This window comes from Epinephelus moara, chromosome 2 (genome assembly GCF_006386435.1).
Source record: "Epinephelus moara isolate mb chromosome 2, YSFRI_EMoa_1.0, whole genome shotgun sequence".
Lineage (NCBI taxonomy): Eukaryota > Metazoa > Chordata > Actinopteri > Perciformes > Serranidae > Epinephelus > Epinephelus moara.
In genome coordinates, this window is record NC_065507.1 from 27,749,346 (window position 1) to 27,773,878 (window position 24,533).

General features: G+C 42.2%; 2 protein-coding genes across 5 annotated transcripts; both read left to right on the top strand.

The window, feature by feature from the left end:
- Positions 1-30: 30 nt before the first annotated feature.
- On the top strand, positions 31-16,988 carry LOC126405233 (protein KIAA0100-like). 4 transcript variants are annotated; one of them, XM_050068885.1, is made up of 40 exons: positions 31-160; positions 711-850; positions 1,001-1,127; positions 1,275-1,324; positions 1,431-1,572; positions 1,656-1,774; positions 1,893-1,953; positions 2,028-2,211; positions 2,645-2,768; positions 2,885-3,009; positions 3,109-3,176; positions 3,275-3,411; positions 3,669-3,823; positions 4,268-4,461; positions 4,613-4,910; positions 5,319-5,524; positions 5,617-6,670; positions 6,839-7,030; positions 7,564-7,766; positions 8,010-8,128; positions 8,229-8,452; positions 8,565-8,755; positions 8,962-9,061; positions 9,184-9,383; positions 9,469-9,766; positions 9,851-10,008; positions 10,360-10,566; positions 10,932-11,031; positions 11,135-11,317; positions 11,505-11,626; positions 11,728-11,883; positions 12,566-12,687; positions 12,770-12,950; positions 13,371-13,457; positions 13,950-14,060; positions 14,145-14,280; positions 14,618-14,742; positions 14,832-14,933; positions 15,305-15,439; positions 15,699-16,988. In XM_050068885.1, the coding sequence occupies exons 2-40, from the start codon at positions 780-782 to the stop codon at positions 15,882-15,884; spliced, it is 6,753 nt and encodes a 2,250-aa protein (XP_049924842.1). In that variant the 5' UTR covers positions 31-160; positions 711-779; the 3' UTR covers positions 15,885-16,988. The 4 variants fall into 4 exon arrangements, with proteins under 4 accessions (XP_049924842.1, XP_049924851.1, XP_049924834.1 ...); XM_050068894.1 differs by having other exon boundaries at positions 33-160; positions 714-850; XM_050068877.1 differs by having other exon boundaries at positions 61-197.
- Positions 16,989-17,052: 64 nt separating this feature from the next.
- rskra (ribosomal protein S6 kinase related a) lies at positions 17,053-23,558 on the top strand. Its single transcript, XM_050069342.1, has 12 exons — positions 17,053-17,321; positions 18,901-19,143; positions 19,217-19,300; positions 19,391-19,459; positions 20,551-20,620; positions 21,138-21,245; positions 21,422-21,462; positions 21,546-21,573; positions 21,906-21,995; positions 22,297-22,385; positions 22,473-22,583; positions 22,665-23,558. Exons 1-12 carry the CDS (start codon positions 17,292-17,294, stop codon positions 22,962-22,964), a joined length of 1,263 nt encoding a protein of 420 aa, XP_049925299.1. The 5' UTR covers positions 17,053-17,291; the 3' UTR covers positions 22,965-23,558.
- Positions 23,559-24,533: the final 975 nt, after the last annotated feature.

Genomic DNA, 24,533 nt, shown 5'->3' on the forward strand with positions numbered 1-24,533 from the left:
CACTTGTCACAGTTCTGTGCTGCAAGTGAACTGAGCTGCCAGCTGAGCAGCAGCAGGGCGGACCAGGCAGGCAGCACAGAGCCGGAGTGTTTACTCTGAGCACAGAGTGAACTGTCAGATGAAACTGCTCTGTGCTACGAAAACAGTTGGATATGTCCGGGTAAGTCACCTTGAAGATTAAGTGGAGTCAACGGAAGGTAAAGACATTTACAGTAGTTACAGAAACAGCGCTAACTTGTGCACTAGTCTCGCAGCTATGCTAGCTAAGTTAGCTGTAGCATTAGCTTGTTAGCACGGATTTGCTACTGATTTTCGGATGACGCGGCGACCAACATTTTTAACTATTTCATGTTTGATTAGTTCGAGCTACTACCTCTTAACAATGAGCCACTGTGTTGCCACTGTTGGGTTGTTAAAAAGGACTGCTTTAAGGTAACTGTTTTACACACTATAATGTTAAAGTTTAGCTACATGCTATTTCATGTTCGGTTTGTAACTACACTAGTAAATTAGCAATGTTAGCTCTCTGATGCTAGCTGTGACTGTTAGCTGAAAAACACAAATTAACGTTCGTGAATTTGCATAGCAAATGTTGCGTCAGCCTATTACAGTAATAGACAAGTCACTGATAGTTGTTTTCCTGCCACCAGTCAGTCACACACCTGACTGTAAGGTGTGGTAACTGAAGTGCATCTCTTCCTCTTTGACAGCAGCTGATAGCTGATATTGGAGCAGCCAGACTCATGTCCGAGATTTGGGTGTGAACAACTTGGGACACAATGTCTCTCTTGCTGATATCCTTCCTGCTCATACTTCTCTGTGGGATTGTCTTGTTATGTGTCATTTTCAGGTAAGAGAAGCATCAGTTTCTACAGTGTGTCAGTGATTGCAAATTGCAGGCGACATTGATGTAGTTTGACTCATATTTAACCCATATGTTTCCTGTCAGTGAGTTTCCCTATTTATGTGCAAGATCTCTGCTTTTGTCTGTTACTTCTAGATGGCTCATATGCACCCTGGCTGTGCGATTCTTCCATACTGCACTGAATGCTGATCTAAAGATCAAATCAGTCGGGCTGTTTTCTGTCCAAGGAGTCAGTATCCAGTTTCACCCCCAGCATACTCTGGTAAGACACACTGTGTTTACATGACATTTATACAGTGAGCTCACTCAAGGAGGCTGCTCCTATTTCAGGGGTACATGTTTGTCTCACTAATGGCCAGTGGTACTTTTGTGATTTGTTATACCGTAACAGTGACTCTCTTTATGACAGGAAATTGACAGAATATGGATTTCAAGTAAACTTCTAAACCAGGATTTGCCGTAAGTTGTCACAAATTTTAGCAAATCAATTCCAGATGCTAAACCCTTAAATATGAGGATACATAACTCCATTATTTGAGACAGTTTCGGCATGTTTGTGTTTCAGGAGATACCTGGCATTGTGTGTTGGTGAAACCAGAGTTAGGTTTGACTTGCAAGCACCACTCCGACCTTTGGTGAAGACGAGCCATGGAAAAAAGTCTGGGAAGCTTTCAGTCAGCCCCACAACGCTACGCTTCCTGTCCCAAGTATGGAGCCTCACTGCAGCTCACATTTTTGCTGCTACTGATATGTGTAAAGTGTTAACCTTTTTCTCATCTTGTGTTTTCAGCTGCTGTCGTTCCACGTCAGCTCGATCAATGTGATGGTGCTGAACCTGGCTCTGTCAGAGTCTCTGTGGCATATGACCGTTACAGGCATCACCTTGTTACTTGACCACCAGAGTAAAAGGTAACTGCACAGCTCACACTCTGTTTATCTGTCTCCCCCTGATCTCATTTACCTATTAAGTTTAATAAAACTAAAGAGTATCTCGTTAAGGATCATGCTACAAGGTTTTTTATTACAGGCTGGCGTGGGACTTCTCAGTTGGGCAGCTGAGCAGTAAAGTGCTTAAAAGCAGTCAGCTGGTGAGTTCTTCTTTTTTCCCTAAAAATAGAAACTTGTGATTGAATGTGTGTGACTAACGTGCTCTCCATTGTAGGATATATGTTTGGCTGAAGTGGCTCTGAGCCTGCTGCTCTCCGGAGATGTGAGCCTGCCTGAGATGAAGCCGGGTTGTCTGTCCCTGAGCGTGAGGACGCTTATAGCAGAGCTGCACGAGGGACTTTTTCTCAGCCAACTCTTATTGCCCCTGTCCCCAAAAAAGAACATTCAGGATGCATCTGGTGAGCAAACGCAAAGTCTGATCTCTGAAACATCAAATTGATTATTTGAATAATTTAACAAAGTAGCGATGGCAATAAAGAATCAATTCTGGGATATTCATGTCACATCTGGGATGCTGTGTTGATTGTATGAGGTGTGGGGCATGGCAACTTCTAGTCAGAGTTATGCAATTATTTGAAAAGCAAGAAGAAGTTTGTCACATTATGTCAAGTATTTTGACGTAATTTGTCTTTTGGGGGTCTTGTTCAATGAATGAGTAATTAAAGAAATATATTGTTGAAACTAGGATCTCAGTCTGTTGACAGTTTTGTCTATATATATCTAACTACACACAGAAAAATGTGGACAAAAAAGACACATGACACAATAATTCAGGAGGCAGTCTCGATGTTATACTGAGATTATAATACTGTTAACACTGTTTCCTTTCAGAGTGTGAAAACACTGACTTCATCCAGACTGAGACTGTGGAACGGTTTCATCGGCTGATTCCCCACAAGGTCAATGTGGAATTTGATAATACAAATGTAACCCTGTCCATGCACAGCCAGAAAAGGTGAGTCAACATTTTTCCATCAACTGCATATAGTTGTTGTTTTGCACAGTTTGATTCCCTATCGAATGACTCATTGATTTAAACGTGTGACACTCTTTTCTTTCCTTTCCGCACAGACACCTGAACTGGACTCTGAAGTCTTTAAAAGTCTGCTATGGACGTGATGACGAGCAGCTTCCTCTTAAAAGCTTCACTCCTGAGCTGAGCTTTCCCCAGAGCTCCCTGGAGCTCCTTCTGGAGGGTTAGTGGACAGCTGGGTGCCAGACGCAATGCAGAGAGAGTTGGATGAAGGAGAAAGCTATGAATAACACAATTCACTTTTTTCCCTTCTCACTGGCAGATGGACTTCTCCTCTCACAAAGTCGGCAAAGAATCCTTTGTGTGAACGCGCTGAAGACAGCCCTGCAGGTGAGGAAGATGCTCGATGATCACATTACAAAGCATCTTGAGTCTATGACTCACATTTGACATTATTTTGACTTTGACTCATGTTTGTCTACATTTAGGTTACGTCAGTTGACATCTCGGGGTCTTTCACTGTCAACACTTGCATCATCCACTACCGTCACCAGGAGTTCTCCCATTGGCTAAATCTATTTCCATGGGAACAGCTAATCCACAGGAAGGCAGCGCATAGAAAAAGGCAAGTTGCACAAGGAAAATCAAAGGTTTCAATTGCTGTCTTGCAATCAATACTCAGGTTGGAGGGATTATCATCAGATATTTTCTGTGACACCTTTAAACGTTTACAAGAATGATTGTTTTTGTGTGAGAAGTCACCCACTGCAGTGAAAAAAATAATCTAATACCATTTACTGTCTTCTCTTTCTTATCCATGTCTGTGTTTGCGCATCTCTCATTCTGTATTGTGTTGCTCCATGATGTTATCACGGTGTGTAGTCCATTAGATTATTTTCCCACCCTCCTTTTCCTCAGGCGCTTCCCTCACCTGGATGCCCCTGTGATGATCACCTCCTCCGTGTCCAATGTTAATGTGTCTGTTCAGCTCGGAGACACGACGCCTTTTGCTCTAGGCTTTCTCTCTGCCAGTGCAGGTAATGTAGGCCTTTAATATGCTGCACACATGCACAGAGAAAGGCAGGTGAACGTCATATGATGTTACTGCTACAAAGCAAATGAGGGCATGGTTGTGTTAAAGTATAACCTCAACACCCTGTGCTCAGCAACAGCACTTAATGTGATGATTACTTAACATCACGTGCAAGTCCTGTGCTATTGTTACAACATATTTTCCTTCAGTAAATATTCTTGATTCTTATTCTGTAGGCAACTTTTAGGTCAACCTTTTTCCAAACATGCCAAAGTAGATTAGATAAGGACTTTTCTTAAGAGTGCCCTTTAAAAGTTACACATTAACTTGTACATGTTTATATCCATGTTGGCTTTTGTTGGCAATTTAAATCTCTATACTGCAGCAAAGTTCAATGTATATCCACAAAGAAATGTTTTCTGATGACTCATACGTCCTGTATCTGCAGAACTGCAGCATCTTCTTGACAGTAAAGTTGACCCAGAGAGCACAGAGACCCAGAATGTGCACCGGCGTGCCTCACTGTCCCTGGACAACTTCTGGTGGAGAGTGGGTCAGGGGTCTCATATCCAACAAGCACCCCACCCTCCTGGTAAACATGTGTGGGGTGAAGCGCTAATTTTAGACACGCTCAGTCTTCAGGTAGGAGCACTAATTATTAGATGTTTTATTGGGTGCATAATGATTCTTTTTCACGTTTTGTTAAGTAAATGAATTAGTCAGAGGATTTATTTGCATCATACCATTATTATTGATTGCTAATGTTGTTGTATTTTCAATCTCATCTCTCCAGGGGAGTCTAATGCGACCCCACATGGAGTCGAGTAGCCACCCTTCGAGTCTGAGTGTGAAATCCAGTCTGAAAGGGCTTCAAGTGGAGCTCTCAGAGACCTGTGCACTGTGTCTGTCTCGCCTGCTGTCCCTCATCTGCGTTCCTCGTGACACAGGGTCACAGCTGTCAGATGTGGCCTCAGTGTCTCCCTCTAGTGACAATACCGTCCAGCCCATCCCCTCCTCACAGCAGCAGCTGCTGTTTAAACTGGACTGTTGTCTGGAGGATGTTAATGTGTTCACACTGTCTAATCTGGCAGGTAATGTATTTTCAGAACATGTAAGAACAAAATAATCTATTTAAAGATGTAACCTTGGGTATTTAGAAATTGTGATCATCTTTTTGTCACAATTTTCTGACATTTTAATAGATCAAACAAACAAGGAAAAGGTGAAAATAATTGTTGATTGCCACCTCAGACCTCTGCTATGTTGTCATTCATCTTAAACGCTGACAAACACATTCATCTGAGCAAAAAAAACAAATGGCCAAAAGTATTGCAGTAGTACATTTCAGAGCCAGCCCAAAAAGTTGCAGGCGTTCTTCTTACAAATGTCTCATCGCATCTTCATAATCTTGTGCAGCCAAAGACCCCCAAAAATTCTCACTTCTTTAGTTTTTTTTATCAGCATTATTAACATCTTATATTCTCATGTGTCCTCTACAGGAGCCGTGTCTTTGCGGATGGACACTGTCGAAGTTCAGAGCTCTGCAAACAGCTCCACTGTGTCTCTTCAAGGTGTTAGCTTGTCAGCCATCAAAGCACTCACAGAGAACATGGAGTCATGTTGCCCCGCCTCGCAGACCCCCAGCCCTGTGCTCAAACTCACCAAGATAGCCTTTTCTTACTTCATCACCACCCACACCTTACAGGTAATCAGATATTATCAGTTTTATTGCTTTGGACCGAATGAATCAATAGAATCAATGAAGGGGTCAGTATTCATTTTTTGTATCTTAATCAGGTTCAATGTGAAGAGGAGCTCACTGTCGAATGGACGCCACCAGACCACATGGTCTTATATCAGCACATGAGTGAAGCTCAGGCTTGTTGGCACATGCTTCGCGGAGAGAAAGAAGACGACGACGGTCCAGTCAAACCTACAGAGAGTGAAGTCATTTCAGGCCAGACTCGAGGGCTGCGTGTGAGTGTTGAACTGGGCTGCACTCGTTTGACGGCCCACGTGAGTGAGCAGAACTACATTCTCCTGCACACAGAAGCCCTCACAGTCTCCAAGCACACTGGGTCCATGCACATACGTTCTCCCTCCATGATCTTTAACTTTGATGGCAACAACATCGTAACCTTTAAAGATCTAGATGTGGAAACACACACAGAGCTGACTGAGATGCAGCTGCAGAGAGACACCTTCCCATTCCTCACCACTCCTCACAACCGTGTCTGGGTCCTCACTTGCCCATCTATGGCTGTTGAGTTCCCCTACCAGTACAATTTCTCAAACACCTTTGACATGGCCATTAGTGTGCAGAAGTGGCTGAAGACGCTTCATCGCTCCACAAGCGAAGTCACCACAGTCCAACGCCTACCTCCTGACCTTGTGTTCAAAATCAGCCAGTTCTCGTTTGTCTTCCTGGATGACATCTTTGAAATCAAGCTGCGAGACAACTATGAGCTAATGAAGGATGAGAGCAAGGAAAGTGCAAAACGTCTTCAGCTTCTGGATAAGAAAGTGGCAGATCTACGCAAGCAGCACGGAGAACTTCTTCCTGCCAGAAAGATTGAAGAGCTGTATAGTTCACTGGAGAAAAAGCACATTGAGATCTACATCCAGCGCTCACGCCGCCTCTATGCCAACACACCCATGAGGAAGTCTCTGCTGACCTGGACTGTGTCAGACTTGGAGCTAGTAGCCCTGGCTGATCAGTCTCTCCATGGGCCAGAGAAGGTGAGAGAGCAGCTGAGGGACATTGACAGGATCAGTCCTTTCCCAAGAGATGGACTCCCTCTGGTGGTCCAGTGGTGCCGTGCTGTCAAGTTTAAACTGGCTGCATTTTTGGGTAAGTTGATAAAAAAAAATTTTTACAGCAGTAATTTGCAGATATGAGACAGGACTTAGAGACTAAGTCAGAAATAACATGTACTTAAACTTAAAGGCTTCATAGATAATAGTTTACCTATACCATGCAAAAATTACTTATGTCTTTTCAACCGTTCCACTGTGCCAGTGAGAATTAGGGATTACCCTCGCTACCTGTTTGAGATCCGGGACTGGGATCTGTCAGGACGTCTCATTGGGACGGAGCAGGATGGACAGGCCAGGGCTCACCGCAAAGAGACTGTCCCACTTGGTCCGCCATGGGGAGACGTGACGGTCCACAGGAATATGCCACCACTCAAGTTCTACTATGATTTCAAATGTGAGTTACAGGACTCATGCTGTCACCATGCTATTCTCCAAGCACATTACTTGGTCTGTTTGTTTTTTATTACCAGTTCCCAGCAGACATACACAGCTCTTTGTTATGCCTGACCTGTCACAGCTTTGGAATATGCAGTATCCATTCATGTGATCAAAACAGAAGTTAAAAAGCAGAAGTAAGCGTTTTCAGGGGCAAAGTAAGAGAGAAACCCTGCATATGTGTAACACTAAATATTGTAAAATGCCCAGGCCCAGTTTTAGAGAACAAAGTATAAAGTTTGCTGCAGTAGAAACACAGTAATAAGCTATTTTTAAAAAATTCTTGTGCAAAAGAGAAGTGCAGTGGTTTTGTTTCCTAAAAGCAAGACATACCATTGTGATTAGTTCATGATGCTGGTAAATCTTAATCAGTATTGAGCAATCATTTTAGCCCCAGTTGTGCAATCTTACTGTTGGGTAATGTGAGGTTTACTTTTTTTTTTTTTTAAAGATGAAAGCTAATATCTCTCTCTGAATATTCTCTTTACGCAGCGAACATCTCTCTGTACACTATTGTGTGGGGGCCATGTTGGGATCCTGCTTGGACTTTGATTGGCCAGTCTGTTGACCTGCTGACCAAACCCACAGTTGATCCCTCGCCTCCTCTGGCCTGGTGGGACAAAAGTCGTCTCCTTCTGCATGGGCGCTGGGTTATGGACATTGACCAGGCCAATCTTCATCAGCTGGCTACAGAGGTAAAACAATGTACAGCTGACAAACTCAACTGTTGTCAATCTGAGGTAGATCTATGCAGGAAGAAGTTTAGCAAAGTTAGTGACAAATCAGTAGATCGGTTGGCATTTACACTCACTGTGTGTTTAATGGCACATCCTGCACCCTCACGGTTTCTTATGTTTTACATTCTTGTAACTGAGCTATGTGATGCAAAATAAAATGATTCACATAATCTAACATAAGGATGAATCTCATTCTCACAGGATCCTTACAACACTACAGAAAACCTTCACTGGGAGTGGAGTAAGCTGAACTTTGACTGGAACCCCGGCCAGTTTGTTTTTAAAGGAGATTTGGACGTAAATGTCAGGACAGCATCAAAGTAAGTGGAGCCGTCAGAGGGGAAAACAGCTGTTAAATGCTTTTAACTGTGTTTTTTATAGAATTGTTAAGTAATACACATGCTTTTTTCCCCACACCAGGTATGATGACATCTGTTTTCTACACCTGCCTAACCTGTGTATGACCCTTGACCTCCAATGGCTCTGCCATGGCAACCCCCATGACCACCATGCTGTAATGCTCTGCTGTGCGGAGAACGTTGCAGATGTGACCTCAGGACAACCTCATGACTCCTACAGAGCCTTTCGCTCTGAAAACCTCAATCTCTCCATCACCATGGACCTTAACCAGCACTGTGGCACAGGTATGTGCAACTCTGTTACATACGCTGTCTAGCTAAGATAGGCCCACTGTGTTTTAAAGTAAGTATCATATAAGTATTTTGTTGTAGAGAACTATATATTTTGTCTTTGTAGAACCCTACCAGCCCAGAATCCTGCTGTACAGCAGCACTCTGCGCTGGATGCAGAACTTTTGGGCCACATGGACGGGTGTATCTCGACCTATCTGCAGAGGCAAGCTCTTCCACAGCCTCAGGCCTATCCGCAAGAAGCTGGGTCAACACTACAAACAGATGTCCTACACAGCTGCCTTCCCACAACTACAAGTAAGTGTTTTTTTAGGCTGCCTTCCAGCAACAGTCCTCTGAAAATCTGCTTTTTGTTTTGCCGTGTAATCCGCATTTGCGGTCACTTCCACAGTACAATATGTACCTTGATTTCTGACAAATAATTTACTGAGGTCCACGCCTTTATTTCTCTACACCTAATATCTACCATATGTTTGTATTTCTACATAATGTGTGTCCTTCAGGTGCATTACTGGGCCTCCTTTGCCCAGCAGAGAGGTATTCAAGTGGAATGCAACAAAGGCCACGTCTTTACTCGAGGGGCACAGAGACTTATTCCACAGGGTATGGGTGTTGAAAGAAACACAAATTAATAATTCATACAGATGTCTTAATTTAGTCTTTAAACAGAACATCAAGTAGTTTTTTTATATGGATGCATGTGTGTGTATCATATTGTCTTTCAGCTGGCACTGTGATGAGGAGGCTGATCTCTGAATGGAATGTGACTCAGATGGTTAGTGAGCTATCCCAGGTGACCGTTCACCTGATGGCCTCCACCTGGGACGAGACAGCAGATCACCAGATCAACGCTCAGGTGAAGAAGACTCACCTGCTCAGCCTGTCCTCCCTGAGCTACCAGAGACAGAGTAACCGCATGGAGGAGGTAAAAGCCCAGAGGTGGCAGTAATAAGCCTGTTCTTTACTTTCAGAGAATTCATAATGGAGCTCTTTTTGAATATTTTTGACAGGAGGTGAACCAGAAAGATGAGACTAACGCCTCTTACACTCACAAACTGCGCCTGGTGGACCTGCGTGCTTCCTGGACCACCACTAACAGGAACATAGCCTTTGGGCTGTATGACGGTTATAAAAAGGCATCTGTGCTGAAGAGAAACCTCTCCACTGAAGCTTTGAAGGGTCTGAGGATCGACACACAGCTGCAGACCAAAAAGCTCAAACGTTCTCCCTCCAACTACTCTCCCACCACAGCCCCGACCACACCAGTTGTGCCCACCGTCAGTCGAGTAGAAAAAAGTCAAAATGAAGGTGAGGAAATAGCTTGAGTAGGACAAAGACAATCGCAGAGTCTTTAAACATCCACTAACCTCCTTTTTGCTTTTCATTCCGTAGGAACCTCGATGCTCCAGAAGCTGATTGAAGAAACAGACAAGTTTGTGGTGTTTTCAGAGGAGGACTCAGGTGTCAGCGACCAGCTGTGTGGCATCGCAGCCTGTCAGACTGATGATGTCTATAACCGCAACTGGTTTATCGAGTTGGTCAACTGTCAGGTGCCTTGATAGTTTATTTTCCTCATTTCTGTCTAAGATTTGTTTAGCTTTCATTGTTGTAAGGTCATGTTGTCACTTCAAAAAGCTTGTTTACTCTAGTGTTGTTAGTTTCCATCTTTTGACCTCTAATTGAAGTATATATATATATGCTATTATGGAATGAGAAAATCCAGCAATTGTGGCCACAGCATCCTACAACAGGGGCTGATAAAGCTCTTTCAAAACTAAAAAATGTGTTCTGTGATCTTGAAAGGTTTCTTTTTACCAAATTGTAATTTTCTTTGAATGCAGATTGATCCAGCCCAGTGTTTTAATCTTCCTCTTCCTCTTCTTTCTCTTTCTTTTATCTAGATGATGTTGCGCGGCACAGAGACTGCAGGCTGTGTGCTAGTGTCTGCAGCAAAGGCTCAGCTGCTTCAGTGTGAGCACCATCCAGCCTGGTACAACGACACCCTGAAGCAGAAAACCACCTGGACCTGTCTGCTGGATGGCATGCAGTACTTTGCCACCATGGAGCCCAACCCGTCTGAGCAAGAGGACAGACAGTTGTGGCTGGAGGCAAGCACAGCTCTGTAGTTGCATCACGCTGTCTTAAAGGCCTGGATGAGACATAAAACACCTTTTGAAGAATACAAATTAGCCATTAGTCATTTAGAACTAAAGATTATTCTTTTTTCCCTCCTTCCAACTGTGTTTTAGTGGCACAATAAATGATTTTACATTTTCTTCGTACTGATATCAGAGATAAAACAAAGTTTTCAGTTGGTTAGCAATGCATTGCATGATATCCTATTTTGCATTCTGATATAACACACCTAGTTTGAACACAAAGACAACTATCTATTCAACTACAACATCACAGCCAAGACTTTAGAGTAACTGATCTATTCCTGCTCTGATTTGCTTCATATTGTTGTGTTTAGGTGAAAAACATAGAGGAGCACAGGCAGCGTAACCTCGACTCAGTGCTGGAGCTGATGGAGAGTGGCCAGGCTGTGGGAGGAATGGTTAGCACCACAACAGGTGAATGACTTCTTAAATGCAGGGTTGTTCTGGATAAAAAAAAAGTGGTGCATTGTAGGACAGTGACCACGCAGCCTCTAAATTTTCCTCTCTGTGTTTGTAGACTGGAACCAGCCAGCTCAGGTGAACGAGACTCAGCAGGTTCAGCGAATCATCTCACGGTGTAGCTGCAGGATGCACTACATCAGTTACAGTCACGACATCAACCCAGAGCTGGCAACACAAATCAAACCACCGGAGCTAAGGAATAACCATGAGAAGGAGGACCTGCTGAAAAAACAGGCTGGTATGTCTGGCCACCTACATACTCCATATTTTCTACCAGCAAGGAAGGATGCATCTGGGTTCTTTTAAAAGGGGCAGATTACTATGTTTATCATTGAAAATGTCAGGTGAAGAGGGGGATGTTATTATCATTTTTACTAAGTTCCCATATTCGAGCTTTAAAGAGTTTTATTATTTTGATTCAACAGGGGCTGTGGACACCTTCACCCTCATTCACCACGATCTTGAGATATCCACTAACCCTGTTCAGTACGCTATGATCCTGGACATAGTCAACAACCTGTTGCTGCACGTGGAGCCCAGACGCAAGGTAGGCTGCAGCATCAGATGATCAATGGTCCCAATTTGCAAATTATTTCTTTGTCCTTAGCTATGTTTTATCTCTAATTTTTAAATCTTCTTGACATGTAGGAGCATAGTGAGAAAAAGCAGCGTGTGCGCTTCCAGCTGGAAATTTCCAGTAACCCCGAGGAACAGCGCAGCAGCATCCTGCACCTCCAGGAGGCGGTCAGGCAGCACCTTGCCCTGATTAGACGCCTTGAGAAACAGATTTACTCCAACATCAGGGTGAGTTGCAGAGCGCTTTACTCCTTAAATCTCCACTGTTATTTAAAACTGAGGGGCAAATTCATAAAGAATGGATTGCAACCCCTGTCTGCCCCAGCTCAAGGGCCGTTTCACAGCATTTGCCCTTTTTTGCATCTGAGTACAGTTATCCATGTGACCAAGTATAACTGTTGCCTTAGCACCAAGAACAATGGCAGGCAGAGAGAAAAGAAAACAGACATTTTTAGAAAGTGAGCTACAGGTCCTGACTGATGAAGTGCAGAGGCTTTCCTCAAAACTTCAGGCAAGGAATTTAAATGTGACAAAGAGAAACCGTATTTGAATTTAATATCCCAGCCTGTCAGCACGCCTCAGTAACTGCCAGCTCTCTGAAGACGCTAATAATTTCACTGTAACTGCATGTTACTATTGGCACGGATCTTTGTGAACTGGACTGTTTTTGCAGTGAGGCTCATTTCCATAGAAAGGGGCCAATTTTGCATATTACCTAATTTAAATATGTGCAAATAGCACAGGAGCACTGAGGCGCTATTTGTTTGGCAGCGCAGCTCAGGGTGGGTGCATTTCCCCCTTTACATGTGCTTTGAGATTTCCAGTTTGTTTTTCTCTTTTCTGTGCAGGTTTAGTAGCCACAAAAGCCACGCATCATGGAAAAAATAACTATTATTTTTCAAATTTGCAGGCACAACCTGAGGAGCTGAGCGGAGATGAACTGATGGAGATCAACACAAGACTGCAGAACCAGCTAAACCAGGAGAAGAACGACATGCAGATGAAGAGTGAAGAGCTCAACATTCTCATCAGGTCTCACATCAGCACCTGTTCACATCCAATACTGAGAAGATATGGCACACAGGTCAAAATAAAAATATCCTTGTACTTTCAGGTGTTTTAAGGACTTCCAGCTGCAACGGGCAAACAAGCTGGAGCTGCGAAAGCCCCCAGAGGATGTGAGCGTGGTGAGGAGAACGGAGATCTACTTTGCCCAGGCCCGCTGGTGTTTGACCGAAGAGGACGGCCAGCTTGGCATCGCTGAGTTGGAGCTGCAGAGATTTATGTACAGTAAGGTGAGCACTGACGATTGTGCTGCAGACAGGATGGCAGAGTCTGTTTTTAACTTCCATTAGGGGCTGAAAACTTACCTGAAGACTTATGATATTATCTATCCTCTCTCATATCCTCTGTTAATATTGCACTTCAAAAACCATTACCTCTGCCTCCCTCTGTAGCTCTGATTTACTTCAGCTCTTGCCTTTATTCCGCAGTCTGTATTCCCAAGAACCATCCCAGGATAGCAGGGATATTTAACAGATCCTATCTTTGCATTTGTTGTATTTTTCTCTTTAAAAAAAAACATTAGCTAAATGCAAAAAAATGAACTGCAAAAACACAATTTGCACCTCAGTATCTGATGATATCTTACCCAGACACATCCATTATTATACTTAATCAGTGCTGGATGATAAATGTTGGCTTTCCTCACACAGCTTAACAAGTCTGACGACACAGCAGAGCATCTTCTTGAGCTGGGGTGGTTCACAATGAACAACCTGCTGCCCAATGCAGCATACAAGGTACATTCAACTCTTGTTATTGTTTGTATTTTTCATCAGAACTTTTCAGTGCAGATGTTTTCTTTTTCAATGCCAAAGCTTACTGTCACTGTTCTAGTTCAATACTTTTGATGCTGACTAACTTGAGAGAAATTGTCGTGTAAGTATTTCCAAAAGCCTGAAGTATCCAATATTTATGACTCTCTGCCTGGTTTTCTCTGTGCAGCGTGTGAGGGTATGTACAGCGCTCATACAGTGACAAGATGTAACGTCTGTGTTGACTCCATCGTGTTTGTCCAGATGGGATCACTCTGTGGCTCTTTAGGCTTTCATATTCAGTGTTGCATGCACGTCGTCATTGATGCATGTGTGACCAAGGACTCATTGCAAGATCACTCAAACATATTGGGTCATCCATACTGTGTTCAAATCATTGCGAAAATGTGCTGTTAACTATTTATCATTTTTTTGTGATGTCACCGAGGATGAAATTAACGCCCTCTTCTTTTATAGGTTGTACTTCGTCCTCAGAGCAACTGCCAGTCAGGACGTCAATTTGCTTTGCGCATCTTCAGTAAAGTGCGCCCCCCAGTGGGAGGAATCTCTGTGAAGGAACACTTTGAGGTGAGGAACATCACATTCAGATGCAGCCACGTTCACTGACACGTTAAGATTGTGTTTTATACTAACGATTGATTCCTTCATCAGGTGAACGTGGTGCCTCTCACCATCCAGCTGATGTACCAATTCTTCAAAAGGATGATGGGATTTTTCTTCCCAGGAAGAAATGTTGAGGAGGAGGAGGTCACTGATGAGGAAGACAAGTTCAGATTGGTTACTACAGGTATGTTGTTGTCAACAGTGGTGATATGACAGCAGTAAGCTGAGTAGCTCTCAGTCTAGTCTCTCGGTGGGGTGACCAGGCTGTAATCTACACCAACTCACGAATCAATAATAGTTTCCATTTTCTCTGACAGATGTGTGTGTGTGTGTGTGTGTGTGTGTGTGTATCAAATAGTCTATTACTGTGTTATGTCATCCCTCTGAGCTATTAAAGGCTCTGTCACGTTGGATATGACCTTGAGATATGTGTGTGAGAGAGACTCAGTGGGAGTATAAGGTGTAGCGCGCAGAGTCACCCAGAGGCCACAGCGCTGATGCCTGTGCGGTCTTTGTCACAGGTATCCCTGTCAAGCCTCGGCAGTCATCAGAGGACACCATGGGTGCTATGGGCCCCAGCAAAGGTGTCGCCCAGGGACTGAACCGCACTGCGGGGGTCAGGAGGTCATTCAGGAAACCTCCAGAGGTATTAGTGCTGTTTGATAGTATGTGCTTAGATGTCACAAATAAGAAAATAAAGAAATGTCATTGCATTTAATAATTTCCGCCCACCAGCATCCTGTTGATGATATTGATAAGATGAAGGAGCGAGCTGCTATGAACAACTCCTTCATCTACATCAAGATTCCCCAAGTGCCCCTCTGTGTCAGCTACAAGGTGGGTTTTCTGTGCACAACAGCTGTTAGTGAGCTCTAAAATTAACTGTTATTTTCTATTCAGCGCCTGTTCATCATTATGGATAATGAGGTTGAATTAAAATAAGACCGAAAAGGATTATTCTCTTAATACCTTGACCTCAAGACAGCTCAGGTCATTCATACAAAACAGTCTCTAGCTGTGGAAAATCATTATTTTCCTGGCTTCCTAGCACTTTGATTATTAACTAAACTATAACTATAAATCATTAACTACAAAGGCTGGTGTGCAACTTAACTTTTTAACTAAGTAAGGCACTTTTTTATGTCCAGACTGATGCTGTTTTTGTAGACGTTGAACTAATCTTTGTCTGTAAAATCCCTGTTCTTTAGGGGGAGAAGAGTAGTGTGGACTGGAAGGACCTGAACTTGGTTCTGCCTTGTTTGGAGTACCATAACAACACCTGGACGTGGCTCGACTTTGCCATGGCTGTGAAAAGGGACAGCCGGAAAGCTCTCGTAGCACAGGTAAATAACATTTATTACTTCAGCTTCTCTCCTTATTAAATGTTCACAGCTTGAAGTATCAGTTGTGAGTGAAGGTAGACCTAGATGTGGTAAAATCAATCTATTGTTTATTAGTTATCCTTTGTTGCAGCATGCCTTCAGTTGTTTTCATTTATTTATGATTACCAAGAATGACTAGGAGCAAAAACGGCATGAATTTGCCCTGACAATGAAAAGTTCTGTAATAATGAAGTTGTTCTTTTTGCTCTTTGCTGCTCAGATGATAAAGGAGAAGCTGCGTCTGAAGCCGGCCTCAGGCTCAGACCTGCGGGGGAAGGCATCCGAAGGGAAGTCGGACAACAGCCTGCAGCAGCAGGAGGAAGATGAGAAGGCTCGGCTCCTCATCGGCCTCAGCACCGCAGACAAGAGCTCCAGCAAGAAGAGCATCTTCAGTCGACGCAAGTGAAGCAACAAACACTCACACATTCAAGGCAGAGCTCGACAGCTCTGCAGCGGCTGCCGCACTCCCCTCGGCATGAGGATCAGGGAAAAACTGCCTCGCAGGGGTCAGAATATCAGTCTGTCTTTGCGAATCTCAATGAAAAAGGGAGACGGTCGAGCATTTCTAATAGTTTATGGGGGATACCTTACTGTATCATGAGCCTGCTGAACTTTTTTGTTGTGTCTCAGATTTGAGTTTATGGCCAAAATCCGTGCAGGGAACTGGAACAGCTCCAGGATTTAGAAGGGTGCCATTTTGACCAAATATATATATATTGTTTATTTGTGTGCCATTAAAATTTCACTCTGCATTTCACACACACAATGATGACCACTTACGTTGCATTGAATGTAGCGAGGAAGATTTACAGTGCGTAGCTAGCACTTCACTGTTAGTTTCCTCTGCTTCTATAAATGCAAGACTGAGAGCACCTTCTCCTGCTGGCTCAGGACCACTGTATGTCGCTAGAATAAATAGGACTCGACTGGAAGCACCTTCAATGCTGTCAGCTGTAAGAAGATTTTTGCCATAAATAAATATATCAGTATATGTTTTATCAATTAAAGAAAAATGGCTGTATGAGTGTCACTCTGACAGGAAAGCCTTTTCACACACATGACCACAGAAGATTTTATATTTTGTCTTTAAATGTTTGTGCACCCCTCAGCTAGCTGTGTGACTGTACCTCACCCCAGTGCAATATATATCGAAAACAGAGCAGCAAAAACAGTTTGTGTTGTTTAATGTCGCACTTGGTTTGATGGTATTGTGGCAAAGAAAAAAAAGAAAATATGTTGCAGCTAACTGCTGAGTGTATGTTTTGTAAATTTTATTACTAAAGCACTTTTTTATGCAAAGTATTTTGATATTTTTGTAACCACGGTTGTTTTCTGTTGAATTACCTGTATAACCGTGCTGCTTATTTCTGTCACATTTTTATTCTAAGAAGAAGAAGATGCCCCCCCGAACATTTCAATTAAACGGTTCATATCGCAAAACCAGATGTATTCACATTTCTATCAGCTCTGTGGCTTTTTTGTTTATCTGTCAATAAAAAGTGTTATAGTCTCTCAGTGGTGTTTGGGTGTTTGTGCAGAATAAAATACAGGGGGCAGGTCTGTGAGTCGCAGTAAGTTTGGGAACAGAGGGATGATTGATCATTAATCTGACAGCTTTAACTGGAGCGGAATCGCACTCCTCTCGCTGCGGATGACTCGCTGCAAACATCTCTCTCCTCAGACACAAAAACAGACGAACACGTGGATCTCAGCTGTGGTGATGATGATGACAGCGGGGAAAGGACGCAAGAGGAAGAGCTGAATTTGTTACTTTTTTTTACTCATTTTTGTGCGTAATAGTTTCGCTCTCTTCATGGGCAGCGACATCAGTAAACCCAGGAAGGTGAGTCCATCAAATTCCGTCAGATTGGATTTATTCACATGCTGATATCATGGATGAGCTGGAGAAGTGAGCCGAAAAATATATACAAAGAAAATGTTTGCCGACAGTGACAGAATGCTTATCTTGCGCATTGGATATTTGTCTAAGGAATATATAGGCTAGAAAAATTCATCTTTCTCTGGATGTTTAAAATTGAAGGTGCTAAACTTTAAATAAATGCTTCACGTCGATTCAACGTGTTTTAAAAGCAACAAAGTGCGTGTATTCCCCGAAACAAGATGTCCGCAGCATCAAAGTGAAGTGTTGTCAAAAATAGAGCTATTGATTGGTTAAGTGATCACTGACCTTCCTCCCGACCAGCTGCACGAGGGTCAATAGATGCTCGCTTTGATTTTGTGCAGGCAGCGCTGATTGAAATGGCTGCAGCCTGAGGCATCATGAGCACTGGAAAGTGTGTTTGAATTTCTAAAGTCTTATTTGCTAGATTTGTATTTTAATTTCAATCAAATTGTGTTATTAAATATTCAAGCAAAATAGAAAAGTCATAGCCTAAGTAATAATTGGCTTATATGATTAAAAATGATATTTACTGAGGCAACATAGGTGCATGAAATCATTCCCACTATAAGCAGTGGTGAGAGACATACTAAGTAAAAGTTGAAATGTAAAAGTATTAAATTACAAGTAAAAGCTATGCATTGAAAAGAAAAAACCTGTAGAGGTTTATTAACAAAATGTGGTAAATAACAAAATAAATATGCTGCAGAATGGCCTATGATATGATTTTATATTAAACTATATGACTATTGCAACTCATGCATTAATATGTAAGCAGCATTTTAATATTGTAGCTGACTGAAAACGATATTTGGTACTCCATTTTTGACAATGCATCATATTTTACTTAGTCAATTTATAGGTTTATCTTTATCTGCAAAGTAACTTTAGCTTTGAGATAACTGTAACCGTACAATATTACCCTCTAAAATGTATTGGAGTCATAGATGTATTACTGAATGAGCCTACCGGGTGCAGGCCCAGGGGCCCAAATCTTAAGGGGCCTCCCTTTACCTGCAAAATATTACTCAAGTTTACACTGAACAACCAGGAGAAGATTTGAATTACCACAAAAAGACCACAAAGAGATGCAAACGAACGCAAAGGGACACAAAAGAACAACAAAAATGGGCAAAACCACGACTACAAAGAGACGTACAACAATAAAAAAGGGGCAAAACCACCAAAATAGGACACAAAATGACCACAAATAGATGTAAAACAATTACAAAGAGACCTAAAATGATGACTAAAAGACAAAACCATAGAGAGATGCTTAACATTTACAAAGAGATGCAAAACAATAGCAAAATGAGACTAAACAATTATAAAGTCTGTGTGTCTTGCTCCTGTGTAGGAGAGGTGGTGGGGCCTTTTGCATATCTGTGCCCAGGGGCCCACTGTCTCATAATCCGCCCACGATTGGCATGTAAAGTTGCATAATATTAAACCACTTGTGTACATTTGCTTTATTACATTCCACCCCTCATGGCATCATAAAGCATTATTCTTTATTATCCAGAGAGAGAGACCACCTGCTCAGCGTCGACTCAGCCATGGGTTCCTCTCAAACTTGGGGGTCTCCATCCCTCACAGACGCAGACACTCTGTTGCGTTTTCTCAGCCTGCGGGACTGGAAAACAGACCGCCCATTCCCACACTTCTGCTGCCTCCAGAGGACACAGAGACGACTCTTCCACCTTTCATCTCCGTCTTTCTGCCCGAGTTCCCCCAGCGTAAACTTCCTGGGCAAGACCATTTCCAGGTAAGACTGTTCAACAGAAGTGAAAAGCAAAGTGGTGGAACATGTGGAGATAACTGTTTGTCTGTGCTCACAGATCCTGGGCTTCATAGCCAAAGGCTCATATGGACCCATCCTAAAAGTGAAGGACATTTTCAAAGAGAAGACCTACGCTGTGAAGGTCAGTTCAGCTGTAATAATCAGTATTATAACAGCATTATATGAGAACATAAAATACTTTTTGTGTAATCATTTTTTTATTGTTGCAAAGGTTCTACCAAAGTCAGAGATACTGAAGCATGAAGTGTTGGAGCAGTCAAAAGAAGAAGTCATCATTCAGGTATCAGTGTGAAACTCAGATGTGGAAAAAGGTACCAGTAGACAGAAGTACTTTTACTTTACTGATCATATACAAAAGCTACAGCGGTAACTATTAGTTTGAAACAACTGCTTTGATAATCTGTGATGGTTTTTGAAGCAAAATGACAAATATTTGCTGGCCCCAGCTACTTAATAATAAGGATCTGTTGCTTGTTTTTATCATGGTATTAATGTCTTTCATAGACCAGTGGTTCTCAATCAGGGGTCCTTATATATATGTATAAATATATACATACGTTCCCCCTCAGTATTTGGAACATATGCATTTGTACGCCCAATAAAAACATAAAAGTAGTAGTAGTTTTATTTTGATGAACTGCTAGAACATGACTCATAGATGCAACAAAGCCTCCGGTAAGGTACGTGGTGGCATTATACAACCTAAACAGCAGTTGCAATGTGCTATAAAATGGAAAGAAGATGAGGCAGCTGTGCACAGTGTAGGCAGTACCATGACATTTCCACTGTAATGCAGATAAGACACACATTGTTGCATAAAAATTCACAAGAATGCAGGAAATGAAGTGTGTGATGCTCAAAATTTCTTGGGGGAGGACCCTCAGACCTTCTGCCAAAAACGTGTCACCCAAAATGCCAACCAAAATCTTATCAAATTGGAATCTGTGACCTAATGTGTATCAGTTTAGGGGGGCTTGTCATGGAAAAGGTTGAGAACCAGTGGCATGGACTTGGCGATTTATCGGTGGATCAGAAAATAATCTGCAGGTTAGTCTGAAAAAAAAAAAAAAGTTAGTTATAGCCCTGCTTATTTACTTACGTAGAAGTTATATATATCTCAGCATAACAACAGAAAAATCTAAATAAAACATTTAAATATGGCTGCTCAAGGTACTCATGGTTGCAGTATTAAACAAAGGACAAAGAGGAAAATGATTTATATTCTTCTGTCCTCACTCTTTTATAAAATGTATCATCTGGAACATACTGTAGGACGTTCCCTGTCCATCTCTCACTGTTATATTCACTCTCACTGTGTATGTGTGTGTGTGTGTGTTTGTGTGTGTGTGTGTGTTGACTGTTGCATTGCAGCGGCAGCTCAAACACCCATTCATCCACAATCTGCGGGACTGCTGGCAGACACAGCGCCATCTCTTCATTAGTGAGTTCATAAGTGTAAACAGTGGCATATAGTTCAACCCCTTTACCCTTTTACGATCCTGTCTGTGTGTCTGAGCACTTTTGTTTCCACATAAAGTAGTTTTGCTGTACGAGTGTGCTGCCTAACTGCAAATCTCTGAATCTCAGTGCTGGATGCTGAAGAGGCACACTGCCATCTAATGAGGGTGCAGGGTAAAGCTCACATCTTCAGTTGCAGATGCTGCACCGCCTGCATGACCCTCCCGTCTTTACCAAACATGATCATGAATTCATAAAAGTGGTATTAAAATATGTAACTCAGCTAACATGTCATCAACAAGATAGAAGTATGTGTGGTTTGGACTTGACTTTGCTTTAATCCCACTGTCTTCCTCAACAGAGTGATGAGCCAGTCTTTTTTATTTTCTTCTTTGTGGTTTCCTCATTTCTGATATTTTATTCCAGAGGATTTTGGCCTGCGTTAGCTGCTTCTAAGACACAAAAAGTGACTGTGTGTGTGTGTGTCCTGTCCTCTGCAGTGTGCGACTACTGCAGCACTGGAGACTTGTACACTTACTGGTTACTAAAGGGCCGCTTTGGGGAGGATGAGGTTCGGATCTTCGCTGCAGAGCTGGGCAGTGCGCTGGGTTAGTGTTCATCAGACTTTTACCATTAAGAGTTCAGCACACTGACCTTTAGCATTGACATGTGTCGACACAGACATCACGCTTGAGTTTTACGTGTGTGTGTTTAAGACTTTTTAAACATGGCCCCCTCCTTATCTTGTGTTTATCTATGCGTTTTGTGTGTTTGTCATTTCTAGGATTTCTGCATGACTTGGGGATCATGCATAGAGATGTAAAGGTATGATGTTTTATATGGAATGCATTTATCCATATGTGTATTTATTACTTTAATTTATGACAATAATTTAACTTCTTTTCCAGATGGAGAACATTCTTTTAAGTGATCAAGGTAATGCTTGTCTATAGTTTTTGATTTCTGTCCTGTAAAAACATTCAGACTGTTGTTATTGGTTATTACATTATAGTTTTAACTATTCCCAGCAGCCCTCCTATAACCACTACATTAAAAACAATGCAAACCACTTAATAAAAAAAAGTGCTGACTATAAAGGACACAGCCAAAAACAGGATCAAGAATATGCCTGAACACATAAAAGTCATGAATTTACTTTTGGTGAATTTTTATGCACCTATTTTTTCATTTTTTTGCATCAATTTATGGAGTAAATGTCTTTAACTTTGTCAAAATAAATTGGTTTCAACATATTTTCAATGATTCAGGTCACCTTCGTCTGTCTGATTTCGGACTCTCGCGTCGCCTGAAACGAGGATGCAAAGCGTTTACAATATGCGGGACGATCCAATACATGGGTGAGATTTTGGTTTAATTTCCTCACATGGAGGGAAGAGTCATTTGTGTCTGTTTGAGCTACACTATGCTGCATATTGGCTGACTGCATGAGAGCAACATTGGAGCCCCACCTGCGTTTCACTCCCATTGGATTCAGTTGACCCAGTTATGAATGTGATGCACCTGTGATGCAATTTTTATGTTGTTTTTGTGCTCCACTGTGCTGTCAGTTATGTTGCATGTCTTTCTGATGTACTCCTTTTTATTTTCTGTGTTGTTCTTTTTTCTTTACATAATTGTTGTCCTGTTTTGTCTGATCAGCTCCTGAAGTTTTAAGCGGAGGTCCGTACAACCACGCTGCTGACTGGTGGTCTCTTGGCATTATGTTGTTCTCACTGGCCACAGGAGAGGTGAGGGCACATGAACTCATGCTTTATTAGCTCTACATGTGGTCCTGTGTGAACTGTCTGAGCGCTTTTTTCTCTTGCTCTGTGCAGTTTCCAGTCCCTGCAGAGCCAAACCACAGCACCATGTTGAACAAGGTCAAAGATTTTCCTTATGTCCTGCCTGAGACCTTCAGCTCTGCTCTGAACTTACTGCTCACTGAGGTTTGTAAATGAGATTCTCCTGTCTCTAGTTTATACCCTCTGAGTGAAATATTATCATGTGCATCTGTTTTGTATCTGCAGCTTTTGTGCAAGAACCCAATGAACCGGCTTCATATCCTGGAGAGTTTCAAGATGCAGGCCTTCTTTCGTGGCATTTCATTCGACTCTCTCATCCTTGAAAAGACGCCTGTTGAAGCCATCCTGGAGCTCAGGACTCATCCTGACAGGGCAGCCAAAGCAATGAGAGGCCTGTCATTGGACGATTTCGATAGCTTTGACTGTGATAGAATCCTTCATTCTCCTACAACTCCCACTGAACTGTCTCCTACGTTGGCCAACATGGACCTGAGCCCAGCTACACAGCAGACTTGTAAAGCATAAGACTGGCCTGTGTTTATGAGCCTGGATACAGACGTTGGCTAGACATGAGAAACTATGCAGATTATTAATATGTCTCTGATACATGTGTCGCCCCCTGGGACTTGCTCTTCTATTTTTACAGTGTTCAGAAGTTCGATTTCCTGTGTATGTACACTCATAAAAATAAAGATGCTAACTAGAACCATACAGGGTTCTTTAGCTTGTTCCCATAGGAAATCCTTTTTGTTGTTCCTGATAGAGCCTTTTATAAAGGTTCCTGCTGTAGGTTTGCAGCCAACTCCGTTATTATTTCAATCACATGTTGCTACAGTTTATTGCTGTCATTGTGTAATAAAGTTGTGTTATACCTATAAATATAATTTGTTGTTTATTGACAATATTGAAATTCTATCAAATCACTTTGAAGGGTTTAGTTAAGATCAGTGGTGCAGTGGTTGCTGATAAGGTAGGTGTGCTACTACTAGGTAGATGGTTAAGTTACCAAGGAGGAAGTGGGTATATTGTCCTATATTCTGATGTTTTTTTTTTGGCTGATAGGTGGGCGTTCTGTAAATGGCTAGAAAAAGAATTGCATACCCTGTATACCTACGTTAACCCTCCACTGCATCACTGGTTACTATCTATGAGCTGTGTGCTTCTTTGATTTCCTTTCTTACATGTACAGGTGTTTGAATATTACCTTATCCCCAAAATCACTGGGTATACTGAATGTGTTTCATTACACACTCAAATAACTTATATTATTTATCTTGTACTGCAACATTCTTACAATATAACATTAAAAGGCATTAGTTTCACAGTTGAAAGAATCTTGACTCAAAGTTCACTTACTAGCTTTTTCCAGAGCTTTCGGTTGTATCTCATGATCTTCCTCGGGGACGGGTATACATGAAGTATGAATTTGGTAAATGGTAAATTTTTCCAAATGCTTTACATTATATGCCTCATTCACAGCCACATTCATACACTGGTGGCCATGCAAGGCTGCCATACAGGGTGCCACCTGCACCACATCACACTCCTGAGCCACAATTGCACATTGGCAAGCACATGTATTTCAACTTTGCATGTGCATTCCATGGAGTTGCTTTGGCACGCTACTCGGCTGTGTGTAATACCTGCATGACTTTATGCGGATGTGTTTTAAATAGTAAGGCTTTTAGCAGAAATATATGTGTCTGGAAAGTTCTGAGCATGTTACTGGATGAATGAGACTTGGATTATACTGCACGAGTAGTTTTGCTGTTGTTAAATGCGGATCCCAATGACAACATATTCTCACTCCGACTTTGCCACATATTGATGTTTAGTCATGGACTTTCCATGCTGAGATACAAAGTGCAAGGTACTCTGGGTGCGTTGGTTCCTGACGTTTTGCGACCCCATGTCATGTTCTGCCAGTTATATGCATTGTCTGTTTTCGAACTACACTTTAGTTTTCACAGGAAATGTACACTTTGTATGCAGTCTCTTTCAAAATAAATGCACTACATCGGTACAACACTGCAAATTGACATTTTTTTTCATTCAACAACAAACGCACGTAGTTACATTTTGCAAATACACACA